This window comes from Ptiloglossa arizonensis, chromosome 7 (genome assembly GCF_051014685.1).
Source record: "Ptiloglossa arizonensis isolate GNS036 chromosome 7, iyPtiAriz1_principal, whole genome shotgun sequence".
Taxonomy (NCBI): domain Eukaryota; kingdom Metazoa; phylum Arthropoda; class Insecta; order Hymenoptera; family Colletidae; genus Ptiloglossa; species Ptiloglossa arizonensis.
In genome coordinates, this window is record NC_135054.1 from 15,953,746 (window position 1) to 15,979,891 (window position 26,146).

The following is a 26,146-nucleotide window of genomic DNA, read 5'->3' on the forward strand; positions in this document are numbered from 1 at the left end:
GTTACGCTTCACGATTGATACACGGTTTGAGTATTTAGTTGAGCGGACTGGTTACTTTTTTTACGCATACGAAATTCGATGCAAGAATGTGAAAAATTTAATTCCTTTTCTCGGGACCAGCTTCAACGTACACTTATGGTGGCGAATGATAATTAACGTATATCGGGTACGGTCTGATGTACTTCACGACCGATACACGGTCCAAGAATTCATTTGGATCCACTGATTACTTTCTCAAAACTGCTAAGAAATTGACTCCATTCTCAGAACTGGCTTCAACGCATAGTTATTATCGATGAGAGATGGTAACGATTCTAGAAGTCATTGCTCAGAATCTCCGGCATCGTTATCTACGGTAGACACTGTTCGAGCCAAGATACGCTCGCAGTGTTGGTTCTGTGTATAATGAATCGCGGAAAAAAAAAACGAAAAGCGCGCATCGAGTTTTACGTTAGTAACGAAACAAGCAGTGCAGTAACTTTGCAGATTCCTGAGTTGCCCGAGCCAGACGGTGGTTTACCAATGGGTTGAAAGATTTAAAGAGCGCCGAGGTATCCTCAAAGTTGATCCACGCCCAGGTCGACCTTCAAGGCCCCGTAATGTAGAAACAGTTGCTCAAGTTTCGGAAAAAATCCTTGCTGATCACCGTTTAATCACCCAAGAGATTACTGCCAAGGCAAACATTTCCTTCGGTTCGTGCTGAGCAATTCTGACCGAATATCTCGGTCGACGTCCTTCAGGATTTCTTCCTAAGAAAAGAAAAATCCTCTAGAACACCGGAGGAATGGTATTTCTTATTAAGAAAAGAAATTCTATCGCTCCAGTGTTCTATCGTCTCTATCTCTCGTACTCGATGACTCGATCCCATCCTCATAATCGAAACGAAGATTTATCGACGAGGTAAATATCTTTTCTGGTTGCTATGCGATTCTAACCGAGTATCATGGCACGGTACACGTCCAATTTAATATCCTTTATCGAAGAAAAGTTTCTAATCCTACGATGATGGACTATTCCTGTCCATTTTTCGATGCCAGGTGACTTCGTAATATTCCTCGTACTCAAAACGAAGATTACCGACGAGATAAAGACCTCTTCGGTTTATGCTAAGCAATTCTGACCGAAGATCTCGGTAGACGTTCAATTCAATTCAGAATTTTTTTCACCGTGAAAACATTTCTATTTCTATAATACCCAGTCCTCTCTGGGCCTTAGAACTGGTGACTTGGTCCTATTCCTCGCAATCAAAGCGGAGCTAAAGAGGAGACGATTTAATGACGCCGACACGATTAAAGCGGACGTGACAGAGGAGCTCAACAGCCTCTCGGTGGAAGATTTCCAAGCGATGGTTTCAGAAGTGGCAGGGACGTTAAAGCAACTGAATATTATCAGCAGGGGGCAGCTTTGAAGCGGCCTATGAGCGCTTAACTTGTACATTTTTTTGTCATTTTTCCATCGCCTTTTTTTCTAAGTAATTTCCGCGAAGAACACGAATCGATCGTTACGATTTCGATACAAGTAGCCTTCGAGCGTTCAGCTTTGCAATTTTTTTTGCAAGTTCTCCATCGCCCCTCGTGCGAGTGATTCTCGCTCGTACCGTAAGACGATTGTTTCTATTTTGATACAAGTAGCCTATAAATGTTTATCTTGTAAATTCTCTGTAATTTAATTATCGTTTCTCGCGTAACCGGGTTCGTACTATAACTTCCGAAATGACTTTCGATCGTTTCTCCATCGCCTTTTTTCTAAGTAATTACCACGAGGAACAAGAGTCGATTGTTACGACTTCAACGTAGATAGCTCAGAAGCTAACTCGTGAATTTTCTTTCATTTTTCCATCGCTCTTCGTGCCAGGTGATTATCACTCGCAAGGCGATTATTACTAACTCGATACAAGTAGCCTACGAGTGTTTACCTTATCGATTTTCTGTAATTTTCCATTGTTTTTCTCGCGAGTACTTTCTGCAAATAACACGAATCGATCGTTACGATTTATAGATAAGTAGCCACCATTATCTTGTGAATCTTCTCGAATTTTTCCACCGTCCCCGTACATTAAAACGATACTCGCTCGATCGTTACAATTTCGACACAAGTCGTCGGTGCATTCCTGGAACCGGACACGGTGCGTGGTGCAAGTTGCTGAAGGGATTAAACAACTTTACCGGATGATTGATTACTTCGTGCTCGTCGGCGTTAAAACTTCCTCGCGGTAAGTACGCCACCCACGCAGTAGGCGGTCGCTTTATCTGTTTCATACTTTGTTCCATCTCTATTCTTCTCCGGCGTGAGTAACAGATTCTCACACCTTATTATTCATTTCGTAAATCTTATCGTTAATAGCCCTCCACCTTAATTCACGGTCTAATAACCGAGCACTAGGTCCGCACCGATGGCCTTAACAAATTGCAGTTTTAATTACTTCGAGGTTCTATTACGCCTTGTTTTGCGCTTCTTCATTATCTACTCCGTGTCTATCTACTTCGCATACGCCGTTCCAGTTAGTTATTATATCCGTTCGGATAATTACTGTGTCTCCGCATCATCGAGTTTCCTCTTTCAATGCGCGCTTTTATTCTTCGCTTCCTCCCCTCTACACCCCCTCTTATTCAACCACCCCTCTGAACCCCGCTCCCGGTAATGCAACCTTAGGCTGCAATTAAAGCATCCGCTTCGCCGATCAAATTGACACGCGTGCACGCGTTTCCCCGGGTAATCCTTAACTTGTTAAACCGCCGGACAGATTAACTACTTTGTGATAATCTGTCCTTTTCCCGCGGATTATGTCGCGCCGCTCGGTAATTACGGTGTCAACCGCCCCGGCAAACTTTTACCACGTTTTAACCCACGAATATCGCGCGATAATAAGACGATGCCGCTCTTTTCCGTGTCTGTTTCTTCTTACGATTTTCTTCTTCTTCTTCTATACACGGCCGCGTACAGTTACGTGCAAAACTTACACGCGACAGGAAACCGATGCAACTTGTTCCCAATATCATGAATAATGTTCCGAATCGATGCTTGCTCGGAAGTATAGCATTTTTCGTCTTTCTTGGCAACCGTGGTTTATTTCTTTTCTTTTTGACAAACACGGTGAGAATTTAGCTTCGAAAATTTTCAAATAGGTTTCTTTTATTTTTGGTTCATGTTCGACCGGAAATAAAAATTCTTTGGCTCGTTATTATACCGTATTCTATACTACATTCTTTTTTTACAAACTGCTTTCAAACTTTTTCGAAATTCTCACTTTCCAATTTTTTTTTTCTTATATAAAGTGTCTGTTACTAAAGTACAGGTGGAGTTGTGGAGGAACAATTTCTTTTTTATATAGATCGTTTTATAAATTTCTTCGATACGTTGTGAGCATACTCTCTCCTTCGTTACAGACTTCTTTCCCTTTGTACTTTGCAATTTTTTATAAATTACATGTTTACATCTCTTTCATCGAAGAAGTCTGAAATTTCACGTTTAAGAACGTTACAACGATCGCGCTTCGTACAACGAATCCGTAAAGGTATACTTACTTTAGATACAATAGTAATGACACTTTGTTGCACCAAAACTAATCAGAACCTGATCCAATTCGAATCGAAAGTATACGTCTGCTAAATCCTGACTTTTTCTTCGAAAAATACAAGAAATGCGTTCTCAGTGTCTCGAGAAACTTATCGAGTGGACAACGAGAGGAGAGAATCAATTTATAAAGACAAAAGTATATATACAATTCGGTAGAAAGATGGAGTATGTACGACCTAACCTCGAAAATGATTCATGACTTTTGGATGGTACTGTATGCACGCGTAGCTGCAAGCCACTAGAGAAAACGGTAGACCACAAACATCTAACCGAGCTGCCTTACGATAATTGCTCATTGCACGCCACGTAGAAATGCCGTTTCTTCCTCTTTCTTTATCTTAACCGGCCCCTCCCCTTTCTTCCTCGCAGTTTCACACACACATACACACACGTACGCACACGCGTACACAGAGGCGAACCTACACAAGCCGCAGCGGATTTTTATGATCGGTTTCTCTGTTCCTCGAACTTAGATCAACCTTTACCCCTTCATCTCGTGTAACCTTGGTAAGAGTTCGATTCGAATTCTTGATACGACGAGACCGGATGTGCTCGTTTTAAGAAAGGGATTGCCTTTCGGATCGGTCGATGGAGTTCACGGCCTTGTTTTCAATCGACAGTTATCTGCGGTGTCCGGTCACGCAAGTACTCGGCTGGTGACGAAGAAAGAAAAAGTGGCTAAACGAGAAGCGAGTCTGTGAAACGACCTGTTTGCCCGTCGTATTCATTTATTTGGTTCTACACAAACGGGGGTAGCGCTTCCAATACTCGTAAAAGTGATAAATGTTAGTCCAAAACGATCACCGAAGCGGCTGATTAAATCCGTGACTGTATTTAAATTGGACAAACAGACGATAAGAGATTAAAATTATTCGATAAAAGAGGACACTTTACAAGTCATGTGTTGCTACAAGATCGAATTGCGCTACTTTAGAGGCAATTAACTTAGATTCGAGGAAAAGAAGCTGTTGAATTCCCCGAACAGATTTGATTATTTTTCTTTTTCTTTCTTTTTGGCTCTTAACCGTGTTCTCGATATTACGTGGAAGAAGTTACATCCAATATAAATTTGTTATCTGCAATATTGGTTCGTGGCAAATTCATTATTATTACCTTCTCATCTTTACCGTTATAATCAAATATTAATCGACCATGATATTTATTAATTTTTACCCATAAACGAGACTAGTCGTTTCGATATCTAAAAGATCCGATATAATTTACGTTAAACTCCGTGTATAAGTGGTCAAAAAGGAGGAGAACTAATACGCGAAATGGACATTCGCTAATTGTAGGTTACATGCTCCAATTGTAAGATCGGTTTGTTCGAAATGAGAAGAAAATAATCAGGTACAAGCGATAACACTCGTACGTGTTTAAATATTTAAATCAGCCGAACCGGATGGAAATCTTTCGTAGATTTATAGTCTTCGCGATCCTCGCTAATCGGACTAATAACTTAACTATCGCGATAACCGATATTTTGAAACGGCTCCGACAAAATTTTATTACACATAATAGAAAGGCCTGTGTGTTAACAATCGGTTCGTTGTTCTAAAAATATCGACGGAATCGGTAAATCCCGGGATACTGCACCGAACGTAAATATTTCGTTGCGATACAGTCATAACGGTGAGCAACTATATTCTTTAGGATCTGAAATTACGATCGATAATCGTTGATCGTGGTTTACGAAGCGTGCTCCGCGAGACCATGCGAACAAATAAAATTATACATTTGGACGATAAGCTTCGCACACGAATAACATTATCGACGAATTACCGAGATTGCCGTCTCTTTGTGTTTGCGAATTAATCCACGTTTCGCCCTTGAAGCGCGTATAGTTACGGATACTGATCAAACTTTATGAACTTTTATTACGTAGTAATCTTACCTACAACCTCCCCACCCCGTTTTGTCTTCTTTTCGATCCGAACCAATAATTGACACTCTCGGCTCAATTTCCAATTTGTTCCAAGTCTATCCAATTTGTTATTATCGTACAGTCTCGCAACAAGTATATACTTTACATATTACTGAAACTCAATCGACGCACTCGTACATCGAGAACGCGTTTCAAAGCATGTTAACTCCGCCTTGTTCCAGTTGTTAAGGTGGCCAGAGATTGCAGGATTCGCGTTAGCATAATCTCTTTCTGACGACACTTTGGCCGAAACTTAAGGCCGGTGAAACTTTTCGAATGTCTTTGATCGAGTAGAGGAATGTACGAGCAGAGTTTCGAAAACGTTAGACGAGTGCTAGCTACGACAAACAGATCCTCGGTGATCATTTGCCAGAATGCTCGAGTAGACGGATTTTCGACGCCCGTTTCTGCGTTTGGTAACGATGGACGTTTCCCCGGCCCGAATCTAGATCCTCCAACTCCGTGGAGATGGTTAACGTGTCTGTGGACTCGTGTATCAGGGATAAATAAATTAATGTCTGGTTCGTCGATGGACCTTATGTCCAAGGGACTGTGCTTTGTTCGTGGTGCACTTCCCTTTGATACTTTTCAATCCTCTTCGTTCTCTCCGCAGGCTCTTTTCTTCTCCCCTTTTCGCCACATATCTACGGAAGATTTCTCCAGGGAGCTCCTTGACTGCGGGATTGTTGGCGCCTCTGAGTAGTTCACCGGTACACTCTACCAAGAGGTATCGCGCCCAAGTTGGCAGTCGTTCAAGCACAGGCGCGCAAGATCGGCTACTGAATCGCTGCCCATTTCCTCGAACAATGAATTTCGCACTTATAATTGGATGTGTCGCTGTTACGGGCGCCACTCCTAATGGTAAGTGCACGGGAAGCGCACGGAAAGAGTAACCTACTTTCCGTGGAAGCACAGGAAATTGTAGACCAACCAAAGTGCAATATCTATCCTGGACGGCGCGCTGTTACTACTTAATGTGACGAACCTGTACACCGGGCAAACATCGGCCCACAGTAGCCAACCGGATGGCTGTTAACATCGATTCCAACTTGTCCACGAATGGTAATTAAAGACGGTTAGATACACCGGTAGCTAAAGACAGTTTGTAGTTCGTATTAGCTCTGGTCTCAAACAATAGACAATAGTTTACAATGCTTGTAGAGGATATCTTTCTACTCGTTTGTGCCTCTTTTAGTTCCCCAAGTTCTGTTCAGAAGATTAGTCCGAGAGTTTCGTAAACAATGTATTCTTCTCATATTTCTTTGTCGCTTCTTATAACGAATTTGTACACCAGGTGAACATCGGCTTGCAGTAGCCAACAGGAAGGCTGTTAACATCGACTGCAACTTGTCCACGAATGGTAATTAAAGACGGTTAGTTACTCCGGTAGCTAAAGACAGTTTGTAGTTCGAATTAGGTGTAGTCTCGAAGAGTAGACAATACTTTAGAATGCTTGTAGAGGATATCTTCCTACTGGTTTATGCTTCTTATAGTTCTGTAAGTTTTATTTAAAAAAGAATGCATTCTTCTTTAGATCTCCTTTAGCTCTCTAAGTTGTGTTCAGAAAATTAAGTCTTCTTTAGGTTAAGTAGCCTACCGCTGAATCTCTAAACCGATCTCTAAATTCCCTTAGACACCTTTATCTAAATAGAAACAGGTTTTTCACTCGACAGGGTATTGTCGAGTGGTATTGTCATGGTGTTTTACCGCCATTATTTACTTCTTCCTCGCGTAGCAACATTAGACACGAAACTTAGAAACGCGGGGTTCATCGCAGTTACGTATGAATCACCAGAAAGGGCGTCCTCCCATTGTTCCACAATTTTGTTCCACGGTGGTAAAAAAATGGCCGTGTTCGAGTTGACTCCGAGGACTCGGTGTCGGAAAACGCGTCCTTCCGTAATAAATTATTTAGCCCGAAGTTAGCGGCGACACGAGTGACCTTTGGCGCGCGACATCGGCCGGAATTGCATTTTAAAAGTGAAAATGTCTGTACCGTAATCCCGCGTTACGATTGACGTCCCCTGTTACGGTCTCTGTGCGCGGTTGAAGTTTTCCTCCATCGAGCATTCGCTTCCTCTTGCGCGCGTTCTCGCCGGAACCGCGTGTGTCGCTGGCATCTCCATCCGAGAAATGTAGCGTGAATTTCCAAGCGTTCCGAGCGAACTCGGCACCGGAAGCGTCGTTCCGAGGGTCTCGCGCATAATTCGTCGGCGTCGTTCTTCCTGAATATATCATCGTCCGAAAAGGTAGAAGGCATCGTTGTTTTTCCAACCGGGGCGAAAAAATTTCTACGCGGACCTCTTCCCGCGAGGTCAACCCGCGCCGTTTTCCTTCTAAAGTCCCCGGCGACTAGCAGTGGCAACTCACCGGCACAAAAGCGCTACTTCACTCCATTCATCGTGTAGTGCACTCGACGTCGTTTCGTTTCAAAACGCGAATTTTTTCCGCACTCGTTGCTCGCCACTTTCACGCAGTCATGGCACGTAAGTGCTTCCCCTCGTCAAAGGATCTGAAAATCGCGATCTGTCCGCCCGAGAACCTCGATCGGGGTTCAGCTTCGTGTCCGGTGGGGTAGGTAGGGTCGACTCGAGCGACGCAACGACAAGAATCCGTTGAATCTACGAGCGCGATTAAACCTTCTTGCACCGTGTACTCGTTCCAGCGAACCGTGTGCCCGGGTTAAGTAGAATTTTGGCCAATTTACCGAATCCGCCCTTAAAACTCTTTCGCGGCTCGGGGTTAATGGTTTTTCGCACACCTCCGCTTTACCAAGCCCGGTCTCCGTCCTGAATTTTCAGACGGGCAACTCGTAAGTTTTTATCTGCTCGCGACGCCGCTGAAACTGAATTCAAGTTTCCTCATCGCGGACCAGATGCTTCGTTGATATACGAAGCAACGTTACCGTATTTCTTTCCCCGCGAACCTAACCTAACGGCACGCGGAGCTGCGCGCGCAGCTTGAGCCATTTTCTTACCTACGCGACGCGTTCAACCAGTCGCCAGTCAGAACTTCGTATCAATACTCTTCTTTCAGTTGTTACTCGATTAGGACAGACCTATTTAATAATTCTCCGACGACTTGATCGTAATTTCCTTTTTCGGAAAATAACAACCCTGAATAATTTTTACCCTATTTTACCCCTTTCTTCCGTAATATGTATCGTAACGCATAGAACTCGTTCAAACAGTACCTAAACACGTGCCCTATTTTATCTCGATCGCGAGTAATGATAATTTTTTTATCCACGATTATTTTCAATCGCATTCTTCTTCTTTAACTGGAAGAACGATCTTAACCCTTTACCCTCCACAATTTTTTTCACCCACCAACAACCCTTTCATCGATTGAAAAATACATTAAAAAAAGAACTCGCGATAAAAAATCGTGTGTAACAAATCTATCGTTCGTATCGAGTGGTAAAGTAGTTGCGCGTTATCGAGTCCGGCTGGAGGTTCGAGTTGCTGTAAAAAAAAACGTGACGTTTGAGTTGACGTAAGAAATGTGACGTCGAGCGGCACTCGACGTAAGAGCGGTAAGGATTTACGCGCGGGATTTGCACACCGTTGAAACGGTTCGCGTGTTGCGAATACGCGCTCTAACCGAGAGACACGGGTTTACGGCAGCGATTCTCTCATTAAAGAAGGGACCCTCGTTATACGGCTGCGCGCCGCGGGACCTTGCTACGATTATATTACATTATTGTAATTGATTGCAGCACATGTAGTAACTGCAGCGTGATTCTTAAACAATAAACTCATTACGCGGTAACAAGGAACGCCCGATACACCGCGCCGCCGGTAATAACCTATCTCTCATAGGGCCTAGGGTCCTGCGGCGAGACTCTGCGCGCGGAACGATCCTCCAACGACCGATTCGCGTTTTGATCGATCGGGCCGACCGGTCTCGGCGGTCGTAAAACGTGCACCGCTGCGGCAGCATTGCCCTCTTTTCACGCTCCCCCTTTCTCTTTCCCTTGCTTTCTCTTTTACCGGTGCTCTTTTTCTCCCCCCGACTCCCACCGACTCTCCTGTCTGCCTTCCGTTGCGGCTCAAACACTCCAGAACGAAGAGCACCAGACCGCTCTGGAATTCATCCGAACTTTACCATTTGCTCATAACAAATCGTCAACGTTTCGAGAGCGGAAAACCGTGTTGAACGTGCCTCCGCGAGTTCCCCGCTTCGTTGCGTTATTTGCACACTTCGCGCATATTCGGCTTCCGGGAACTTACGAGAGACCTTGTCGCGATATCGGATGATTAAAATGATCCGTTCTGTTCCCTACCCTTACCCTCCTCAGTGTCTAAACCCGGATCGAATTGTAAACGAGAGGACGCGGGTTTCACACTTTACTCGCTTTATCTCGCGGAATGGTTTCTCATTTCGAGATTAGGATTTTTTCGAAGTCTTGTACCACTCCTTGGTTTATTCTTTTCGTATTTTCTGTAATAAAGACGTTAGATAAATAAATAGAAACGAAGTTCGACGTTTTTTTTTAAATAGTAGACACTGTTTTTAAATTCTCTGGATTTTTTTTCTATTTAGAATATACTCGTGCGTATAGATTGGTAATTAACGAGTTCTGGAATATCGGCATTTTGAGTAAAATAACGAAATTTATTTTGGTCAAGACTCTAGAATTGAAAGTAGATTGTATCAGAAAAAGGAAGGAGCTTAATATTTTGAAAATTAGTATCGTTGAATAAATATTACTGTGCAAACGTTATTCGTGAACATATCTACTTTGTTACTCGCAGAAGTGCACGTATATTCTACGAAACATATTATCATAACATTTTCAGTTTGGATAGTTTCTCATGATAGAGCAGCGTTGTACCATGAGTTTCTTGCGTTTCGTCCCTCGTTATACAACCATATCGATTCATCGAAGAAAATTGTGCATTAAACTCCCGTATAAGCGGTTTATAATAATTCCATCAACATTTATAGTACGCTCGTGTTTGATTTTATGACATCTTAGCTTGATATTTATGCCGCAACATCTATTACGTATCCATTTAGCATTACTCGTATCCTTTTAGCACGGTGTAGTAAAGTCTTCGTCGCAACATCTGAGTTAAATCCTTAATCCAACAGCATGCTCTGGTTTTATACATCGTAAGCAACGTTGTATACGAAACATCCAAAGAGTATCGGTATTCACGCTGTAAATTCAATTGGAGGGATTTATTCCACACGAATTTAAATTCTTCGATATCATTGGTGTCTTTCGAATCGCTATCGAACGTATTATCCCCTATTAAAGCAGATTCTTCTAATGGATATAAATACCAATTGGAGCCAAGCCTAAGAAAACGTTCTAACTATACGTTTTAACCAACATTGATTAGATAATATTGTCTTCCAAAGATACAGTGCTACTCGGTAGTATTGATTGGGTGCAAGAGTTTTTTTTTTTTTTTGTTCGAAATGATAAACAATCTATTAAGATTTGGTGCGTACCCTTACTGGTATATTAAATACTAATGAATCGTGTGTCGACTTCTTGAACAAAATAACTTACTAAAATAACATTTCTAATCTTTTCACTGATATCAAAACCCTTCGAAACTTTGATAGAATTTAGTTACGGAAATAATATTTCTAATCCTTTCGCTCGTACCAAAACTCTTGGAAACTTTTACACGCGTTTAACATTCAATTCGCTGTCCTCCTTGTTTAAACATTTCTTCTCGTTCGATACTTCTCAACCGAAATCAGTCACCGTAATAATATTTCTAATCTTCTCGTTTATACCAAAACCGTTGGAAACTTTCGCGCCCATTCGCTATTTAATTCGTGATACACTCTTGCGTCTAAAGTATATTGACCCATCCTCGCCAGGTAACCGCCTAAGTGGAATCGAAGGGGCGCTGAACCCTCGCGAAAGGAAAAAGTTGAAAGGAGCTTTCGTTAGCCACGATTTCTCCAGCAAAGTTGCACACGGATCTGCTTGAAAATCGAAGTAATCCAGTCCCAGAAGCTGGAACGGCGAGGCTAGTCAGAACCGCGGACGCCTAATCAGCCGATTGTGCCGAGGAAATACCGTTCCCATGGAATGTTAATGCGATCTTCAGCAACGATCCTTAGAAACCGCGGGTTCCACTTACAGCCAAGGCTAAGCAGAGCGCCAAGACAACCCATTTCGCCGGCGCACGCACATATTGTTGCGCAATAACGCCGTTCTAGTGGCTTTTCTCGATTATCCCCGAGGAGCAACCATACAACAACCTTCGACGACGAAACCTCTTCCTTCTCCGAGGGCCCTTCCAGTTTTAATGGAGACGTCAGCTTCCTTCTCGCGATCTCTTCCGCGTTTCTGGCGGGAACCCCGATGCCTACTCGGTTTCATCGGTTTCTCGAGATCGTCTCGAGAATCGTCCCTTTACAACGAAATAATATTTTTCCCTTCGAGTGGACAAGGATCGACCGCTCGAGAAATGGTACCGAGAATGGTACCGTGGAATTTGTAACGCGAGACCATCTTCTTACAGATGATCTCACAGAAGTATCTTTTTACAGATACATTTCAACCAGAGTGTATTATCGGTAAAAGTAATATTTTTAATTTTACGATTGTAGAGAAAGTTGGAAAGGAATCACGGTCCACTTTGTCGAGATATCGTATTTGAAAATTCGCGTGGTATTTTAGGAAATTGTGTTTCGAACGAAACATTTCCACCGAGTGTCCTTTAAACGGGACACTGGTAACCCGAGTTACGAATAAAGGCACTTTCGTAGCGATATTCATCCACTTTCTCGTCACAGGAGAACCTCCGTCAATGTCCTCGGTACGAAACACGGATAAGTTAAATTATGAAAAATAGGTCCTTCCGGAGCAATATTTTTCCGCATTCTCATCACACACGAACCTCCGTCAATGTCCTCCACACGAAACACAGGTAATCCAAATTACGAGAAAAAGGACCCAGAGCGATATTCTTCCACATTCTCATCGCGCAAGAACCTCCGTCAATGTCCCCTAAATGAAACACTGGTAAATCAAAAAAGAAAAAAAAAAAAAAAAATACCTCCCGAGTAACGTCTATCCACTTTCGTATCTCTCGGAAAAAGTAGACGTTCTTTCAACTTTTTATAATTTCACTTGGAAAGTCGAAAGGGTTACTTCCAAGGATACCAATTACCCGACACACCCCAACTCTCTCTCTCTCTCTCTTTCTCTCTTTCTCCTTCTGGATGAGAGGAAATGGGAAAAAAGAGAGTCGAACGACAATTTTATGTGGAAAGTTAAACAGAACGAAATCTCCAGGAAATAGCGGACAGACCGCGAGTCCCACGTAAGAGTTTTCAATCTGGAAGTTGATTCGTTCCCGCGGAGATATCAAATCCTTGCCCCGCTCTGCCCGCTCTGCCCGGTCTGCCCGGTCTGCCCCCCTCTGCCCCATCTGCCCCGTTCCACGGTTTCCCGGGCATGAACGCATAGCTACGCCACTTTTGATACGGTTCCGCCTGGGCAAGGACCTCTCGACCCTGCCTCGGGTCGAAGCGGGTGCTCGAGGGTCGTCGTGAGCGACCAGCTGGCAGAGACCTTTCGCTTTGGGTTCTTTTCAAGGTGTGCATGTGCACGTTCGGCGTGCTCTCGCGAATGCGGGGCTTGACGCGTCGCCGTGATATCGCATAAACGCGCGTTCCAGCGCAAGGTTTCTCTATCGAAATCGGAAGAAGCGCCAACGGTGCCCCGAGCGGGCGCCCCCTTCCGCATACCTGACTGGAACGTCGATATTTCACGCGGCTAATGGATCGAAATACCTTAAACACCCGTTGTGTCCCCCTATCGCCTCGTAATTACCAGACGAATGTAAAATAAGCCTTTCCCGGCGCGTTCGAGCGTATCGGCCACCGCGATACGTCTAATGGTCTGTTGTCGCGGCTCGTTTACGGGACATATTGTTGCTTGTCACGATTATGACGCGGTTGTTTATTAATTAACCCCTGTGACCGAGTACCTGCTGCGCACTGCCCGGTAGACAGTTGCTAACGGTTCGCGCGAATGTTGTGACGTAGCTTGTTTCCCGCGAGTGGAATTTGTTGTTAGCTTCCGACGAATTGACAGCCGTTTCAAACTCAACCCGACGCGTGGGAAATTTCTGCAAGTGTTACAATTATCGAACGTTCAGCTCGCGATCTTCGCGTATCGGTGATCGATGCTCGATCGTTTTCGCGGATAGAATTTTTTTTAGTATTACTTTGCTCAGATTTTACTGGGAGACGATGAAGCGTTTTACCAAGTACGAACTGTAGCTTTTACTTCCTCGATGTATGGAAAATTTGTGCGAGTGTTTCATTAATCGATGGTTGATCATTTTGGGGAAAAGAAGCTTTGGTACTCTTTTGCTCAGATTATAGTGCGAGAAGATGAAGCGTTTTACGAAGTACGAACTGTAGCTTTTACTTCCTCGATGTATGGAAAATTTGTGCGAGTGTTTCATTAATCGATGGTTGATCATTTTGGAGAGGAGAATCTTTGGTACTCTTTTGCTCAGATTATAGTGTGAGAAGAAGCGTTTTACGAAGTACGATCTACAGTTTTTATTTCTTGTATATGTTAATATATTTTAAGTATATATTTTTCTAAGAATGAAGACCATTATTATTCTTTTATGGTGAAACAGCACACGTTTGAAATATATTTGCGACAATTTGACGAAGCAAATCTCTATTAAGATGAATTTCGAGATCTGTGTACACTGAACAGTTTCTCCGCTTTTAAGAATATTATATACCTTGAATTCTTCGACCATTTTCTCGATCACCCTTTATATACAAAGGAAATGGATTAGCCCGGTTTTCAAACTCGGAAGTATTATACCGTCAACAGTTTAGTTCGAGGAGTTTGCGGAATCGCGAAAGTTTTTGTTTGGTCGGATAAGTCACAGATTCGAAGATGACTTTTAAGCATCTTGTCTTATGGAAATGAGTCTATTAATGAATTACTAAATCTACTAATAAGATTCAGATTGGATCCAGTGTGTTTGAGGGGACAACTTGGCTCAATTATAATTTATATAAAAGAAAATACTATATTCGTTAGAATCTGAAAAGCTTGGAATATTCTCCATCCGCATTTTTTAAAAATATCTTACTCGAGCTTCTGAAAAGTATTTCAGAATGTTCGTAATAGAAACGAACTAGTGCAAACAACAGAGGGTTGAAAAATGCGACATAAAAATATTTCTATATTATTTTCTCATCCAGAATTTTGTCTGAGAGAAAAAATGTTAAATGTTGCAGTACGTGGAATGCTTGTCTAAATGTCGTTAAACTTCTGTGACAATTTTTTAAATATGAATCTTGACAATTATTTACAAAATACTCTGTATTATTTGAAACACACGTACCGAGGACTTTTTTTAAATTAACGAATCGCTGAAAGCATATTATCGCGTGTTTATCGAGATTCCGAAATGAATTTTCTCGAAGAAGAGATATCCAACGAAAACAATTTACTTCAAATTTCTCGTTTATATTCGGACGAAGTGATGCATTGTAATTGTGCAGCAAATTATACCGCCTCGTAGATAAAAGGTGAAATAGCACTCCAATTCGATGCAATTGCCCAAACGAGTACACAACTTCACGAATTCCCTATGTCCCGTTTACTTAACTTGAAATATTTACAGCTGAAAGAAATGAACCGTTCGACAAAGGGAATCAAAGATGCGAACGTTTTGCGTCAGAGAAAATTCCTGGGCTTCCACGGGCAGGAAAAATCCGATTTGGTAAAATGGCCCGATAACGTATAATTGAAACGCGCGAGTATCCTCTTTGTCTCTTCTCTTTGCTCCCTTTTACCTAACATTCTTCACGGTATAGTGTTTCTAATTGACTTAAAAACCACTTCATCGATCTGTGCCGGAAGTGTTTGCGAAAAGCCACGCGTCACTTTGCGTCCTCCATGTGGGAGTACGTATCAAGATGAATGAATTAACACCGATCGAATAAAGTGCTGAAACGTACCGGGTGGAACGTGAATTTGCCTTCGAAAACATTGTTAACCTCGTCGAAGCAAATCCGAGCTGTACGAACAATTCGTCGGTAATACCGTTTATTTAAAAAAAAAAAAAGAAAATCGATCGAAAAATACTGGTTACATTTTTATTTAAAAGTTCTTCGCTCGAGATAAAACATTCGGCTCGCGTCGAGGGGATTTTACATTATTCCCAATTGGGAAAATTAAAAATCGCGTTACCGTATTTTCTTTAATTACTTTAAACACATTGTGCGCGATCACTCGAAAATATCCACGACGGAATTTCGAAATCGGATTTCACTTTATTCCCAATTCGAAGAATTAAACATCGCGTTATCGCATTTTCTTTAATTACATTCAAACACATTGCGCGCGCGATTACTCGAAAAAGCCACGTTGGGATTTAAAAATCGTTTCCATCGAGAACGAAGTTCTCCCTATATTCTCTCTCTCTCTGTTTTGTTCTTTCATTTGTCCAAGAAATTTCCCAAAACTCGTAACTTCGAACCAAACTGAAATATTGCGTAGGTACAGGATACTTCAATCCGAACGTGAAACTATTTTTTATCGGTTTTGAAAAAAAGGAACAAATGGACGAAACTATTCGAACACTTGGATGGCGGCAACCTCTCTATAAAAAAAAATAAAAAAACCCTAAAACAAATTCAGAAATTTCAGGGCAATACTATTTACCCGAAATTAACATTCTTCAATCTCTTCTGGAGCTACGCGTTTTTCTTCAATGGTACTATAATTTCTTTCGACCTGTTTCGAATCACTATTGCGAAGATCCTCCCCTCGCGTTTACCAGAATTTTTCGTACTATTTATAAGCAAGCTGGATGATAGCGTTGCGATACCCTTTAAAAGCGTCTGATTATGCGCTGTTACACTCCACTGGCAATATAATGAGTAGAACTTGAGCCCGACTGGTCGTCTTCAGACGTATACTTAAAGCGATATCCAGCCGCTCATTTGCATGGCCGCGAAAGAAAAAGTCCGACTAGGTAACGACCTTAATTACAAATTTGGATAAACGTTCGTATATTAACATCCTGGTATCCGAACGATTTCCTGCCGCGAATGCGCCATCTTTGGTAGCTTTTCAATGTAGACCGTGTCGACGACACGATACACCTGCCGATCGTTCTATTGTCTTCTTTTTCGAACGTAAGAAACACGCGCGATCACGTGGACATAATTATCCCTGTTCGTCGAGCATTCTCGCGACACTCTCGAGTGGACTTCGGAAGCGACGGAAGTCTCCGGGGAACGGATGGAAGGTCGTCGGACACGAACGAGGGCGAGAAATTCGTGAAAAATATTTAAATAGAATCGACGCTCCGTGTCCCGTACAGAAATCGCGGAATACCCGGTCTCGTAAAACGGCAAACACACGAGGAATCAGGGTGGCCCCAGAGCTATTTCTCTGCAACTTTTCCAGAAGGATAGCTCGTTCCCTTTGGTGTTCCAGCTCGCATGAAACGTCAGGGACGGCCGCTTCATGACCGAGAAACACTCGAGAGTCTATAGGAGCGTGATGTAACGTCCTCCCTCGACCGAAGAATCCAATAACTGGAAAACGCACCGGAGCGTATAGAGGTGCCTTCGATTCTCGAAGAGCTACTCGAGGGAGACGAAGAGAAGACGACGACCGTCCTGTACGTCGATTCGCGACGAATCTCGGGGACGAGTGCGTCCGCCTTTTCCTCTTGGCGGATATCGTGCACCCGCCTCGACGAAGAAAAAGAGTAGACCAGGTTGCCGGAAAACGACCGTTCCTTGAATAGGATTCTCGTATCCAGCCAACGAAAAATAGCGATCTACTCACCGGCACAGGAAGTCCCTCTCGCCTAAACAGAGCTCCAGGCAGTGTTGTCGCGAGGATGCGGTCATAGATCTGCGCGTGTGGCTCTGAAGCCGGTGTCCCTGGACCCTGTCGATGCACCAGGCTCGTTCGCAAGGCTTCACGGCCAGGCAGCTCTTCTGGGCGTAGATGGTGAACACTGGGAACTGGGATTGCGAAAGTGCGCCTGGAACAGAAATACGTCCAAAGGAAATTAAACATTTCCTGGGTGGAAATGGACGCGATGTCGCGTTGACACTCGACCTACCGAGCCGGGATGGTCGATGTTATTTAGCGAGGGAGTTTCTTAACGCTGTGACGAGTAAACTTTGTTCGACAGTGTACTCGTGTCGATCGCGTGTTTCGACAACGTTACATAATATCGTACGTATGAATATAAATACACACGTGTGACAATATAAAAGAATGTAACGCAAAGATGCGGATGTGTATCTCTCAAAAGGAGAGGAAGAGAGAGATTATACGTACGGTGTGTAAAATTACAAAATGATTCTCTAGTCGGTGGATTCGATAGGACAATTTGGAAACATTTAAAAGGCATTGCTTCGCGCGGTTTCCGTGATGCAAATGATAGATTACGCGTGTAAATCCACGGACGAATATTTTTCTATCGCTGTCTGTTAGATTGTAGAGATTATCGGTTGTAAAAAAGTTGATAATTACTTCCACTGGCATATGGCGATTCATCTTGTTGAATGAGTAAGGGCTTTGTTTCTATAGGTCAACATCGAGTCGTGTTAGGTACTCGGGGAGGTCACTTATGTGCAAATGTCATGGGCGTAAATTTTTTTGTCGCTGTCCTTTCATCGGTAGGGATTACCAGCGGTACAACGCTTGAAAATTAATTTCAATGCCACGGGGTAATTCATCTTCGTGAATAAAAGTAAGTGCTTTGTTTCTATTGATGATTTTAGTTGAATGTTAGGACTCATCACCGGTCCTTTCTTCATAAGTCAGGGGAATCTTTAATTTGGTTGGTACTTCCTGGGTTATCGGTGGACTCATCAGTGAAGCTGATTCAGCAAACTTTGCGACTAGAGGTTGCGATTGCTTCCTGTGCGAAGGAATGTTAGTTTATTGAACAGCGAGAAGCGATTGAAGCACCTCCCTAACTAGCGATATTTGTTACGGAGTTATTAAGATAAAATTAATAAGATAGCCACCTACGACGATCGAAGAAGAATGCCATTTGAACATTTTTTCAACACGGACCTCGCGAAAGAAGAACGCGTTGTCGGTCTTGCACGAATTAACCTCGAATACTATACAACAATTTCCACTCCGTACGATCCAATACTCGTTCGGCTCACCTGCCACGCAATCGTGATACAAAAACGATCGCCTAACGCGATTCGAAGTAAAAATGATCCCCTCCGTGCTTGTAATTCCGCGAACCAATAGCCGGTCGATCGATGTTCTAATTCAATGAGCCAGTGTCAAACTGACGTTGATCAATGCTTATTATTCTTCCAGCGAGCGTAAGTGTCTCACGCGCGCTGCAGCTCGTTATTCTTGCCACGTCGATTCATAGATCGAGAGGGATCGCTAAGTGGTGGAATAATTTCTCCAGCCTGGTGTCGTTATCGTGTCGTACCCCTTTTACGAAATCGTAATTAATCTCGGCAGAGTTGAAGCTGAAAGGAGAGAGGGGGAAGAGAGAGAGGGGATAGGTTTTCGATGGCGATTCGTTGAAAAGTCTTCGACGGCGTGAGACACGGTGGACTTGTAACGAGGTAGCAGGTTCCTCAAAACGATCGAATACCGATCGTTCCAGGTGGCGTTAAAGATATTCAATTACCCGCCTTCGCGAAGGGTTTCGCGAACTAATGCCTGTAACTAATTTTAATGACTGTAGCAGCGACCACAGTCGCGACCGCAACACAAATGGACGTTTCTTCCTTTTGCGGTATCGACACGATCCGTGATGTGGAATCTTTCGTGGAACGCCAGACAGTAGGAAGATGTTCCTCGTTACGGGCTGAGGGGTAAGCGCATTACAGTAATCAGCGGCCACTTCCGGGGGCCTACATGTAGAAGACAGGTACCACTTACTCGTTATAATGCTACCGCATTACGAGATAATGGAGCATCGTCGGATCGTAAGCACTTTGCAGGTACGGATAGAATTTTATCGGAAGACTAAGCAGCTTCCTTTCTTTCTTATATTGTTCTCGGTGTGTCTCCTGCTGCTCGCCCTCCGCTATCTACCGATTGCGCGATCTTTCATCTTTAGCGTTCCCCGATCGCGAATTTTTACCATTAGATCCGTATAACCCTGCCGCGTTCCTCGGGTCTCTTTCGAACCACCGCGTCCCCGTAATTAAAGCTAGTATAATAGATACGACTGAATGCCTCCGTAGGGAGTTCCCATTGTATTGTAAAGTTAAAGGCACGAGTTCCATACATTCGAGACATTCTTGTCCCGTACATCTTTTACTGTTGGAAGAAGGTATTACGATTAGCTCCGGAGTATCCACAGTTTCCTCTTAGGTACACAGAGTACACATCGGTGGAGGGGTAATTATCCGTGGGACGTCAACGTTTCCGCAAGTAGCGCACGTGATAAAATTGAACACACGAGTTCCGTACATTCGAGATACTTTTTACCCGTGCATCTTCCACAATCGATGGAAAGCAATAAGATCGACTCTACAGTATCCGTAATTCTTCTTTCGGGTAGATGCAACACCGTGAGCTAATTATCCGCGGTGCGTCAATGTTTTTGCATGCAACGCTCTCGGTGCGATCCGAATTTAAAGTTCCGGGTGTTTCTAGCGCGTGTCTAAAAGGTGTGAAAAAGATATAAACTGTGAGAAGTTACGGGGGACATTCGACCCCCTGAGTGGGTACTCCGGAGTTAATACGACGGCGTACTTCCATCACCCGGTAAGATTCAAGGGACAAAACGAGGAATCTTCGTTCTCATTCTTCCACCGTGCGGGAAAATTACAGCAAAAAGTCGGGGACGCGACGAAAAAGTTCGTTTCGAAGGAAACCGGGACACACGGTCGTCTCGATTACACGTTCCGAATGCGAGATACCTCGCTTCGTAGTCTTATTAGAGATCTGTGACAAGAGGCCGGTCAGAAATCTATGGAATTGTTATTTCGAGTGGCAAGAAATATGATTTACTCGTACGTCGACGAGAATGGAAATGATCCCGAGGAGTAATTACCGGCCCGATCGATTTCTGCGATTTCACGCTGGAGAACCTATCGGTTGCATCCGGACCGCGGAAGGAAGCGTCGTACATAGGCCGTGGTATTGATCGCTGTTATCGTTCCCCGTTTTTTACCATTCGTTTAACGAGCCCTCTTCCGCATCGCTTATTTCCCTATGAAAAGTATCGGTGCACAACATCGCGAGCTGTTGGAATTTCTGACCAGCCGAATACACACCGGATACCGATCGCCGAGTGTACCTAATCTCCGCAGGGAAATTGGACCTTTGGTATTTTATCTATTCCGGGCGTGAAACATCCGTGAAAAGTTTCTACAGGGCTAATTTCTCTGTAACGATCCTCGAGCCTGCGTTGTTTTTTCCGAATGCGAGTTCTTAATGTCCATGGGCATTGAAGCTTATAATCCAATTGATCAAACATCGCAAACTATAGAGGCATCCACTTTTTAGTGTTCGTCATCACCCTTTACTTTTGGATTATTTTTGTCACTGGAGTTTAACACACAGTTTCATCAGAGATATGATTCTTGGGACTCTTGGGACTCTTGGACGTTAAGTACAAGTTCCAAGTAACAGAGAACCCTTGACACCAGTCTTCAGCGATTGGAACGATGTTCACGCTTGGATCATTTTTACTGCTGGAGTTTAGCGAACAATTCCAATGCTTTTCCAAGACCCAACAATATCCCACGACGTTTCTACCAGTTTTATCGAAACGTGTTCTCCGTGATGTTTCACATATCCCGCATTAACAATCGACGCAAAAACAGCGGCTACGAGAACTTTCTTTTCCGGTAGTTACACCACGATTTCTTCAAATCATCACGTGCATTAGACGTTCTTATCCGCGATAACGATGTGCTCCAAATCCCTGGAAATCCTAATGTTCGACTCGTCTGGCAACAGAGTACCGATCTCACGCGCGTACACGTCTCGATGTTAACTGTACCCTGCATCGAAGACAGATGTTAACTTTCTCCGTTGAAAGGTCATACCCGCGATTACCACGAATCGTCATCCGGATTAGACACCCTTGTCGGTGCCGGACGGACGTGCTCCAAATCCCTAGAAATCCTAATGCCGGATTTCTGCGGCAATAAAGTAATTCTAGAGCCCGTTTACTTGGTCGTTTACCAGCGTCGTTCATCATCGCGAGCACACCTACCCGAAACAAACTCCGCGATGCCCGTCACCGTTGGAATCCCATTGGTTATCAACGGACGAGTGCGCACCGATTGTTGAACCGGCGCTAGATAAATCGGTAAATGAATTGCACCGAAACTGTCGATCGACGAATGCACGTCACACTGGCACCGCTCCAAGCACCGCCGTCCTCTACTTCTGTTCCCGTTTCTTAAGCCACGGGGATGTAGATACCGCGGGGCGCGATCCCGCGTGCTCGTAAATCTTTTAATTTAACGCGGTTGCACCGAAATCTCCCACTCGGGTCCCCTGTTAACAGTTTCTGCGTCTCCCGACGCGGCGCGCCCGTGTTCGATTTCTATCGCACGGTCCATCCATCGTTACGTCTTATCGATCCGTACCCGTCCCGGAAAAATCATCCGGTTCTCTCGGGGTTGGACGTGCCTTTGTACTTAAGAGAACGAAATAGCTTTATATCGCCGTAAATCCGGCGTGATTTATCAGCCAGTGCATCGTTTCACCAGCATGCTACATCATTTCATACTAAAACACGGGATTCCCCCTGAGCCAGCTCGAGGAAGTACGGAAAGGAAACTTCCACGTGTAGGTTGTCACGACGTCGAGGGAAATGTGGAACGACCTGGGCGCATCTGCAGCGGCGGTATTACGGAACGGCGACCGCACAAAATGATGCAAGTAAACCGCCTGTGTACCAGTGCCGCGGAACAGTTCGATTTCTGATATACGAGGCACATTTAGATACGATTCAGCCTCAAGTGGCATCGGCAACGTACCGCGCTCGCTCGCTGTCCCACCGACTCCTTCGTCGCGGTGAACTTGATGTATAATCTCGGTTTTCTTTATCTCCTCCTCCCCCTCCCCCTACTCCCCCTACTCACCCTACGGATCTCCCCCACGGTACCCCGTTTCCCTTCGCTTTTTCATCCTATCCGCGCTCTTATTTCTCTCTGTCTTCTTCGCTGTCCCGACTTCCTTCCTCGAACAAAGGCAATGAAATTCCTTCGCTGCGCGGACTTTCCGCGCTTGCTCTTGTACCGTGGGTTCTTGTACAGGTCGCTCCGGTAAAAATTGCCATTTTAAATATTCCCGGAGCCGGAGGAGTTCCAGAAAAAGTATGTCCAACGAATGTTACACGGTACACGCTCGAGGTTAGGTTTTAGCAAGGTGGATTCTCTTGTTCAGGGTGGTCCAGCGAAACTGGGAGCTGAATGGATTCATGGATACCAAGAGATCTTACATTAACAAGATTGAGGTTAGCTTTTGGCAAATATTGTGTTTCAATTTCGTGGGACGTTGTACAAGATGCTCCGATAAAAATTGATATTTTTAATGTATTTGGAGTCGGAGAAGTCCGATTCAAAGATTCGTGGATCTGGAGAGTCGTAACTCTGATGAAATTGAGGTTAGGTTTTGGTAAATATTGTGCTTTCATTCCGTGGAATATTGTATCGGTTTCTTCGGTAAAAATTGATGTTTCGAATATTTCTGATCGTTGGATGAATTCGAGAAGATGTTAGTATCGTTGCACGGTGCACGCGCATAGGTTAGGTTCGAGTACCATGGATTGTTCAGAATGAGGGTTATGTTTTAACACCAGCATCGCAGCCTCACCTCACCTCTTACTCGCTTAAGTATTTCTTGTTTCGTTTATTGTAATATGCGTAATGGAGCATTGGATAAATAAAAGGGTTCTTTTTGTAAATGAATTTAACTACACGTACCACCGTCTATTAAACATCTCTAATACAGCCATTAGTGACAAGTTCTTGCGACGAGTCCATCGACTCCTCGGGATAATTCAAGGTCGAATGAAGAAACACTCTCGTAATTTAGGGCGTAGAAATTGCTCCGTGTAGTAAATGATTGGGTTTTTTTTATTTTTTCTCCCTCGCGCGTCCTACAACTTCTGCTTCTTCGAAGACTTAGAGTGAGAACCTTGCTCAAGGACATCAATTTGAGGTCTACCGATAATTACAGAGTTATGCTAATCTTCCGCTAAATTACCGTGTAACTCTGTTTGACCTTGAACGATCTTAAATTATACGTCGCTCGAATCATTAAGAGAGGAGCTATGATTGCAGGTGTTCAATCCATAGAAAATGAGACGTACTACAAGTTCATTGCCACCGCGACAAAAAACAAGTTGCTTCGCAAATACGACGCGAAGCCTTCGGTCCAACGATCGTCAATATTGAACGTATCGTTATCCGATCTGACCTTTTCGATCTTCGACTTTCGAGCTGTTCGTCGCAAGTAAGAAAAAAAAAGAGAAATCAAACGATGGTTACTTTCCGTAAAAATCATCGTACACGAGCAATTGTTACCGTACGTTCTGCCGTTCTGTCGGATAAATTCCTCGGCGTCGTTCTTTAATAATTTTTTAACATAATTTCGAAACCACTTTAGCTGGAAATCGTCGCTCGACCGTCCTGCGCCGGATCTTCCACGTATATTTATATATTCGTTTCCCAGCGCATAATTACAGGCGGTAGTTACGCGAGGTTAACGCAGCGTGTAAAGTCACAGTTTTTCAAGTAGCCGTGACTGGACGTTGCGTAATTGTGCTCGCTTTCGTGACTACTTTCGGTCTCCCCGGAACAAAGAAGCGACAAATATGATGCTCCGTTGCTTATACGCGTCGTTCCTCCCCCTCCGCTCCGTCCAGTTGAACGCGCGATAAACAATTGGCTCCGTGGTCGCGATCGATACCACCGACTTTACCTTTTTCTTCCTGCCCCCCTCTTGATGCAGGGATTATTGGACACAGAACGAAGCGGTGGCGTGATTTTAGTTTTGTTTTGTTTACGTCGATACCTGGCCGCTCGACTATTTTTATTTCGACGTTGCAGAGGTATTCTCGGGGCTCGGCGAAATTCAACCAGCATCCGCCTGTAATTAAACTTTTAATCGGCAAAATAGAATCGATTTTTCATTCTCCCGCCGTTTCGTCGTTTTTGTTCTTTCCCCGGTTACGGGGGGGTGCTCGAACTCGATATTGTGCGCCCCCTCCCCCCTGCGCGAATGTATCTATAGAACTAATATTATAGGTAGTAAGGAGGGAGGACGAGGGGATGAGAGTTTAGCATGTATACGAGGCTTGAATAAGAAAAGTTTCACTGTTGAACCGGCGCCAACATTTTCAATCGTCTTTTGCACTCGACGGAGCCACCCCCCACCCCCACCCCCAGTCCTCCCCTCTCTTTTTCTCTGCCTTCTCGTCTGCTCGGCAGACAGTGATGCAATTCGAGAAATTGAACGCATTCGTACTCTTAACATCCCTCTTGACTGTCGCGCCTGTGTCGCCCTCTCGTCACGGCCACTTTTCCTTCACCCTTCTTTCTTTTCTTTTTTTTTTTTCTTTTCTTCCTTGCCCTTTTTTTCGGTACGCGACACAACTGGGGCGAGTACGCGGGACCGCGTGTCTTCGAAATTTTACTTTCAAAAATGTCTCGACTCTCGACTTCTCCCTGTCGCGTTACGTATCCCGTTGAATTATTCGAATACGTTTAGCTCGTCGCGGAACAATTTCGATGCAATTTGTACTTTAAACGGACCGATCTCCCTCTACCGTCCTCGTAAATTTTATTACATTAGAACTCGATATTGCAAGCGATTGCCGCGCAATTTTCAAATCGTATCCGAATATCGTGCTCGGTGCACCATCGAGAAATATTTCCCTAACTAGTAACAAATCGATTCATATATATTCTAATCCTTATTCCGTAGACTGTTCTCAAAATTTTATTACAATAATTCTACATTCTTCACTCGACCTTGTATCCCACTTCGACGTACCGAACTGTAATTTCCTCACTCGAAAGACACTCGTCAATTTTCGTATACACAGATTTGATTCAAATTTCGATGTTACTCATAACGAGGGAAATCTAGTTGTTCTTTCCCAGTGCATAGAAACTTTACAAATGGAAGCTTCGAACATCCCACTAGGAAGAAAGAAACAAGCCACGATCGGAGAGTACGCGTCGCAACCGCGAACGTACCCCGCAAGGCGTACACCAGTTTGCTATTCCGACACGGCCCGGAGTTTGCCTTTCGTAAAATGAAATAAACATCCTTTGAGCCGTCATCGAGCCACGATAATCGTAACGATGTTACGACGAGGTAGTGGAACTCGTCGGTGGTAACGGGGACGCAATAACGCGGGGCAAACCGGCGTCCATCTTTCTGCTACGATGCGAAAATATGCATTTCGGCGGTGTATAATTGTCGTAAATGTGTAACCACGGTAGCGAGCTGGGGGCGGGGACGTGCCCGGAGGTTCCCTGTCACTTTTTCAAGCTGTGTAATGTCGTCAGAGGCGAATACATTCCACGGTGGCGTGTATCTCTGATGGTATGTTTCTAATTTGCGTGCATGCACCGTGCACCCCATCAGGCGCAGCAAGAATTTAATACACGAAACCACGCCTAGGCGAGTCTAGGGGA

The 26,146-nt window shown here is 44.0% G+C and overlaps 1 protein-coding gene across 1 annotated transcript in view; it reads right to left on the reverse strand.

Annotated features, from left to right (window-relative positions):
* Neo (ZP and PAN domain-containing protein neyo) overlaps positions 1-26,146 on the reverse strand; it is a 112,066-nt gene that overhangs the window by 58,444 nt on the left and 27,476 nt on the right. The window contains exon 3 of the mRNA XM_076316389.1: positions 17,322-17,523. Within this exon, the coding sequence (XP_076172504.1) occupies positions 17,322-17,523 (202 nt within the window). The remainder of the gene's footprint in view (positions 1-17,321; positions 17,524-26,146) is intronic.